Below are 8,106 nucleotides of genomic sequence, written 5' to 3'. Positions count from 1 at the left end.
ATGCTTGTAGTGATAATAATGATTTTTAAGTTTATTTATTTTTCATCGTCGATTTTAAATAGAAATGCGAAGGCGGGGTCCTTCTGCTACGAAAAACTTGAATTATTCTATTTTTAAGTGAACATTTTCTACAATTAATAAATTGTCTTTATAAAAATAATAATATTCCATAAATTGCATTGTGTTATCTCTTAAAATGAAATCAAACTATATACTAGAGAAATTTTATTGATCATATGATGGACTACTTAAAAAAAAAATTGAATGTCATTTCTAAAAGAAAATAAATATTTTTAAGTAATGTCTTGGATCAAAATCCGGAGCGTTACAATATGGTATCAGAGCACTAATTCTCGGATATTGGTGGGATGAGACACTTCGTGTATGTAGCATGTTTTTTCTTGTGATATGTTACTCATGTTAATTGTATAATTTTCTAATTATTTGAGTTTTACTAATTATTTAAATGTCTATTACGTGTCATTAATTATGTAACTTTCTTGAAATTGAATTTTATTAATTACTTAAATTTTTATTAAGTTATTAATTGTGTAACCTTCTTGAATTTGAATTTTTAAGAATTTGTTAAATTCCTATTAAGTGCCATTAAATATGTTAATTGCTTGATTTTCTAATTATTAAATTTTACTTAAATTTCTATTATGTGTTATCAATTGTATAACCTCCATGATTTTTGTCATTAAGTATATGTTTTAAATATTTGGTTTAATAGTGTTATTTAAAATTTTCAAACCTGAAATCTCTATAACTACTTGCATGCTTTTATTGACATTGTCTTTTATATTTTATTTAAGTTGTTACATTTTATAATCTTTATGATTTTTACTTGTTCATCGTATGATTGTTTTATTTTATTAATTTTAAACTCTCTACTTCTTTTTATACTAAGGGTTTGATTTTCTAACTATTTTATGTCATTAATGACTTAAATTTCAATTATGTGAATTTAATTGTCTAATTTCTTTGAATAATTATGATGAAAAATATGTTTTAAATTCTTGATCCTATGATTAGAAATAATTTTAATCAAGTAATAAACACTTATGGTTGTATGATATTGTGAATTATGAGTTTATTACCACGATTTAAAATTATTTCAATCTAAATTACAAAGTAACTGTTGAGCTTTCATCATGTGATCTAAATGTATGTAATTAAAGGCAATGTTTTAAACCCTATATTATGTATAATTGTATGATCTCCAAAACAGAAGGGAAGGATAATACATAAAAAGTTGTATTGGAGGGATACTGGCTAAGGAAAGATTTGGTTATTAAGTGGTCCATTAACCCACCTCTCTTTCCTGGGAACCCCTCCAAAGAACGACTTGCTGTATAACCCGAACCTACTTTATAGTGTTCAATAAAAGACTTTCGTACTACCAAAAAGTTAAAATTACGTTATAATATTTTACTAATTAGATGATTTTAGGAAGCGTTATGGCTCGTCGCACAAACCGATCGGTTCCCCAAGGAAGAAACGACATGACTGAAGCAATCCAAGCCATGAATGTTATGGCCGCAGCAATGGCCCAACAAGCTGCGATCCAGGCTCAACGAGATGCATAGAGGGATCAGAGGGATGAAGCAGCCAGTGCAGCAAGAGCATTGAATGAATTTCGTCGACAAGATCCGCCTAAATTCAAAGGGGAACATGACCCCGACAAGGCTGATCTTTGGCTGCAAGAAATCGAGAAGATCTTCGAGATCTTACACTGCTCTGACAATGCGAAAGTAGAGTATGCAACCTATTTGATGATTGGTGAAGCTGAATACTGGTGGCGAGGTGCGAAGAAAATGATGGAGCAAGATACTTAATAAAATTAATTATCCTCCTATATGACCTCAAAATAGGATTTGAGCATGTTTTAACCAATTATTCGATTAACAAGCTTAGAATCTGTTTGTTACTGTTTTTAGAATTAAACAAACCATGCAATTTATATGGTGATAGTTGGCATGTATATAGGTAGTCATACCTAATAAAATCAAGACATATATGTTCTTTTAAACAAATTATTCGCTTGATGTGCAACAAACTACCGACTAGTGACTAAACATAGGAGATATAGGAAATTTTGTTATTAGCAGAATATATATATATACAATTACTAAGAATAACATAGGGATAGAAGAAAAAAAAAAGAGAAGAGATATAAATCTAAAAAGATAGAAGTATACCCAAATAAAGAGAAGCTATAATACTTTGTGGTTGTGGTAACGGTTATTAGCAAACACCATATCAAGAACGTTTCAAGAGGTGAGTAATCACACTCTTTAAACTTTCATGGAACATTTATTTTGGAAATTTAGAATGGAAAAAGAGTTAAGTATTTTGATTGGTATTTTCTTCTAAAAAAATATATTTTTGTCGAGAACCTAACTCTATTAAAATTGAGATTTTATGAATTGTAATAATAGATTATGAATTGATTTATTTATTATTGTTTGTTCAATTACAATTTTGATGATTGTTCGAATATATATTCTTTAAAAAGATTGTTTTATTATATTTTCATGAATGATTGTTGTTATTATATATTCAAAGGGTCTTGGACCCCACATATTGATGGGTTTTAAACTTCACAAAGAGATGAGGTTTAAACTCCACATGGATGGGTCTTGGACCCCACATATTGATGGGTTTTAAACTTCACAAAGAGATGAGGTTTAAACTCCACATGGATGGGTCTTGGACCCCACATATTGATGGGTTTTAAACTTCACAAAGAGATGAGGTTTAAACTCCACACAGATGGGTCTTGTACCCAACACTGGATGAGCTGGTGCTCCACATGATTAGATAATACTCACTTTGCATAAGTAGTATATCTCCATCATTGAATTGATTGATTATTTTTTGCAGAATAAATGTGTATATTGGAATTATCTGATTATGGTAGATGTGGATTATCGTTTATTTAATTTATGAGTTTTTATTAATTATTGGAAGTAGTTGGTTATTATAGAGAAATCTTAGTTATATCATTAATAGTTCTAAAGAATATTTTTGGATGAAGGCAGGTGCCATGATTGACTTTTTCCGGTTACCGCTCCAGCTGAGAACAATACTTGTTTTAAAATTGTGTGTATTATTCACTGGAATTTAGTATCTCATTAAAGTGTTGTTTTCAGATACTGAGACCGTTGAGGATGTCGAGAGTTGAGAAGTCCTACCTCCCTTAAGAAGAATGACTTCCTTCAATTAGATTAGTAGATCAAGAATAAGTAGACATAATGTCTACACCGTACTTTATTTCGGGATTAGATATTATTTGCCCAGTTTTGGATATTTTAAATATTAAAGATTTTTCAGTTGTAAGGATTTATTTTGAGATTTCATAACATTACTTCTTTCGAACAATTCATTATTTATTACAATACCTTATTCTCTTATATAACCTTGAAATTTTTCCATTATTACCTAAGTCTTTATACTCACGTAACTAGGCGTTACAAGATCCGCCTAAATTCAAAGGGGAATTTGACCCCGACAAGGCTGATCTTTGGCTATAAGAAGTCGAGAAGATCTTCGAGATCCTACACTTCCCTGACAATGCGAAAGTAGAGTATGCGACCTATTTGATGATTGGTGAAGCTGAATACTGGTGGTGAGGTGCGAAGAAAATGATGGAGACAAATCATGAAGAGCTAACCTGGGAGGCTTTCAAGAATAAGTTCCTAGAAAAATACTTCCCGAAAAGTGCTAGGGCTGAGAAGGAGGCCCAATTTCTGAAGTTGTATCAAGGGAAGCTCACGATAGCGGAATATGCGGCAAAGTTCGAGTCCCTAGCAAAGCACTTCCGCTATTTCCTAAATCAGATAGATGAAGAATACATGTGCGAGAGGTTTGAAAGCGGGCTTAGGTATGAAATTAAGGAGTTAGTGGGGCCATTGGAGATACGCCAATATCAAGTGCTAGTGGAGAAATGCAAGAAAGTGGAGCAGATGAAACAGAGCCGCCTGAATAGGGTGCTGTAGGTGGACCCATCAGACTTCAGGTAGAGATTTAAATCCATCCATATCATGAGAGTCATAAGTTTGGCCTCTAAATGTTAATATCTGCCTCTAAATGTTAATATTTGAAAGCAAGGGCATAACGACCAACATAATAGGGGCAAGCAGCAGCATCAACAACACAAGCCATATGCCCGACCACTGGGGAATGCTAGAGATCAACCTCGACCTCAAAACGGGGAAGGTCAAGGGCCAAAATTTCCAAGTCAGAACCAGGCGTACCCCGTTAAGTATTTTCGCTCAAAAGGAGAAGGACACAAGATATCTAAGTGTCCAATCAGACCAAGGGTTTGTTACATTTGTCAGAAACCAGACCATTTTGCGAATGAATGCCCTGAACGGAAGGACGATAGAGCTGTCAACCGCAACAATATCAACGACAATGTTGTACGCCCTACTGCCAAGGGATGTGTCTACCACATCAATGGAGAGGAAACTCCATCTTCCTCTGAACTTATCCAAGGTGAGTGTTTAATTGTTGGAAAATCACTTAATGTAATTTACGATTCGGGGGCAACACACTCATTCATTTCATTGGATTGGGTGGATTCACTCCAACTTACTATTACTACTTTGCTGTTTGATTTGGTGGTTACCCTACCTTCTACCGAATCGATAAAATGTAATACGACTTGCTTGCAATGTCTGTTGATTGTGTTCGATATGAGATTCAACGTTGATTTGATTTGTATTCCCCTCAAGCATGTGAGAGTGATCCTTGGAATGGATTGGTTGTCAAGCCATTGTGTTCTATTGGATTGTGCTCGTAAGTCTGTGATATTCCCAGACCCAGGTGTTTCTCGATTCCTCGATACCAATAAATTGAACTTCTCTTTGAAAGGGGGAGTTCAGAAGTGTGTTTCCCTCAACTCAGTCAGTACGAAGCTAGAGGTGGAGGTAGACGAGATACTTGTGGTCGAAGATTTTCCAGAGGTATTTCCGCTGGATGTACCAGGATTACCCCCAGTTCGTGATATTAAATTCTCAATTGATGTGACTCCGGGCACAGGACCTATATCTATTGCCCCATATAGAATGTCTCCATCGGAATTGTTAGAGTTGAAAAATCAGTTGGAGGACCTTTTATCTAAACAGTTCATACGACCGAGTGTCTCACCATGGGGAGCACCGATGCTTCTAGTGAAGAAGAAGGATGGAAAGTCTAGACTTTTTGTCGATTACCGTCATCTTAACAAAGTCACCATCAAAAACAGGTATCCCTTGCCACGCATTGATTACTTGATGGACCAACTCAAAGGAGCAATGATATTTTCAAAGATTGATTTGAAGTCGGGGTATCATCAGATTCAGGTGAAGGAAGAATACATTCCTAAAACTGCATTCAGAACTCGCTATGGACACTTTGAGTATTTGGTTATGCCTTTTGGTGTCACCAATGCACCAGCTATTTTCATGGACTACATGAATCGTATATTTCACCCCTTCTTAGACAAATTTGTAGTGGTCTTCATTGATGACATATTGATTTATTCTAAGAGCCTGGAGGAACATGAAGTTCACCTACGTCAAGTTTTGCAAGTCTTGAAGGTCAAGAGATTGTATGCTAATTTGGGGAAATGTGAATTCTGGTTGGAGGAGGTGAAATTCTTGGGACATGTCATTTCAAAGGAAGGTATCGCTGTCGACCCAACTAAAGTAGAGGCTGTGGTGGCATGGAAACAACCACAGACCGTCACAAAGATTAGAAGTTTCCTGGGTTTTGCTGGATATTATAGAAGATTCATTGAGGGTTTTGCCAAGATTGCAGCGTCGTTGACACAAATCATAAGGAATAATCATATTTTTCATGGACGGAGGAATGTGAGAGGAGTTTTCAGATGATGAAAGAGAAACTAACTACATCACCGGTGTTGTTGTTGCCACAACCAGAAGAACCATATGAAGTTTATTGTGATGCTTCTTTACAAGGGTTGGGTTGTGTACTTATGCAGAACAAACAAGTGGTAACATATGCTTCAAGACAGTTGAAGGTGCATAAGAAACATTATCCCACGCATGACATGAAGTTGGCTGCAATAGTTTTTGCACTAAAGATTTGGAGGCACTATCTGTATGGGTGCAATTTTGATGTATACAGTGACCATAAAAGTTTGAAATGCTTGTTCGACCAGAAGGAGCTTAATATCTGACAGCGGAGGTGGATGGAGTTCATCAAGGATTATGAGTTCATGTTGCACTATCACCCAGGAAAAGCCATTGTGGTGGCTGATGCCTTGAGTAGGAAGCGAGCCCATTTGTCATCCATAACATTGAAAGGATTAGAGTTGTTAGAGAATTTTCGCGAATTGGATCTTAATATGGATTCTGTGTCGAGAAAAGTACAATGTGGAATGATCGTTGTAGATAATAAACTAATGAATGAGATAAAAGCCCTTCAAGTGACCGATAAGGCTATTCAGGGGAGACGAAAATTGGTTGAGACCGGCAAGGCTCCCAAATTTGAAATGGGTCCAGATAACATTTTGTGGTGTAATAAACGTATTTGTGTGCCGGATAATGCAGAGTTGAGAAAAACCATTTTGGATGAGGCCCACAAGAGCAAACTAAGTATTCACCCTGGTACTACAAAGATGTATAAAGACTTGAAGCAAAGATTTTGGTGGCTAGGAATGAAGAAACAAGTGGCAAAGTATGTGGGGTCTTGCCTGACTTGCCAAAAGGCTAAGGTTGAACACCAAAAACCTGTTGGATTGTTGCAGTCATTAGATGTACCGGTGTGGAAATGGGATAGCATATCTATGGACTTTGTGATGGCATTACCTAAGACTCAGAAGAAATTTGACTCCATTTGGGTGATTATTGACAGGCTCACAAAATCCGCACATTTTATACCTGTAAGGACTACTTACAATGTATCTAAGCTTGCAGAGATTTACGTGGCGAAAATTGTTAGATTACACGAGATACCATCTAGCATTGTGTCTGATAGAGATCTAAAGTTCACTTCTCGTTTGTGGGGAGCATTGCATGAGGCATTGGGTACTAAATTAAGATTGAGTTCCGCCTACCACCCTCAAACCGATGGTCAAACTGAAAGGACTATTTAGACATTAGAGGATTTGCTAAGAGCTTGTACATTAGATAACAGAGGAAGTTGGGATGATCTATTGCCTCTTGTTGAATTTACCTATAATAATAGCTATCATGCAAGCATCGGTATGGCCCCGTACGAGGCTTTGTATGGGCGCAAGTGTCAAACTCCCTTGTGTTGGTATCAGGATGGCGAAAACTTAATGGTAGGGCCAGAGCTGGTGCAACAAACTACAAAGAAGGTGCGTCAGATTCAAGAGCGAATGAGAACAACACAGAGTAGGCAGAAGAGTTATGCTGATCGACATAGGAGACCCTTAGAGTTTCAAGAGGATGAACATGTATTCTTGAGAGTGACGTCTACTACTGGAGTTGGTAGGGCATTGAAGTCTAAAAAGCTTACTCTGAAGTTTATTGGACCATACCAAATTCTTTGACGTGTGGGTCCAGTGGCATATCAAATTGCTTTACCACCGAATTTAGCTAATTTACATGATGTGTTCCATGTATCACAATTGAGGAAGTACATGGCAGATCCATCCCATATTATTGCACCAGATGATATTCAATTGAAGGAGAATTTTACCTTTGAGGTCCCACCGATAAGCATCGTCGACAGAACTACCAAACATATGAGGGGAAAGGAAATTCCATTGGTTAAGGTGATTTGGAATCAGACGACTTGGGATGCTACTTTGGAGTTGGAAGAGAAGATGAGAGAGCTTTACCCAGACCTTCTAGAGACCTCTTAGTTTCGAGGACGAAACTATTTTAAGGGGGTAAGTATTGTAACACCATTTTTTTTAATTAATTAATTTAAAATCCTTAGTTTTGTTTATCCTTTTTTATTAATTTAGTGTGACGATAGTAAGATAATTATTCTTTTGATATTTAATTATTTGATAAAGTATTTTCATATTAAATAATTTATTATTGGGATTTTTATTATTGACTAAGTAAAACTCATATAAATATTTGTCTTAGAGTGAACAATGACCAAACAAATTTTGACTAAGTC

At 35.9% G+C, this 8,106-nt stretch overlaps 2 protein-coding genes across 2 annotated transcripts; both read left to right on the top strand.

Annotated features, from left to right (window-relative positions):
• The first annotated feature begins 3,650 nt into the window (after window positions 1-3,650).
• On the top strand, window positions 3,651-5,879 carry LOC140919767 (uncharacterized). Its single transcript, XM_073366402.1, has 2 exons — window positions 3,651-3,992; window positions 4,110-5,879. Exons 1-2 carry the CDS (start codon window positions 3,651-3,653, stop codon window positions 5,877-5,879), a joined length of 2,112 nt encoding a protein of 703 aa, XP_073222503.1.
• A 1,337-nt stretch (window positions 5,880-7,216) lies between these two features.
• On the top strand, window positions 7,217-7,840 carry LOC105851305 (uncharacterized). The gene is made up of 2 exons (XM_012712021.1): window positions 7,217-7,463; window positions 7,539-7,840. The coding sequence occupies exons 1-2, from the start codon at window positions 7,217-7,219 to the stop codon at window positions 7,838-7,840; spliced, it is 549 nt and encodes a 182-aa protein (XP_012567475.1).
• The last annotated feature ends 266 nt before the right edge of the window (window positions 7,841-8,106 follow it).

This window comes from Cicer arietinum, chromosome 3 (assembly GCF_000331145.2).
Source record: "Cicer arietinum cultivar CDC Frontier isolate Library 1 chromosome 3, Cicar.CDCFrontier_v2.0, whole genome shotgun sequence".
NCBI lineage: Eukaryota > Viridiplantae > Streptophyta > Magnoliopsida > Fabales > Fabaceae > Cicer > Cicer arietinum.
The sequence above is the reverse complement of the archived record's forward strand: the minus strand, read 5'-3'. Positions and strand labels throughout refer to the sequence as shown.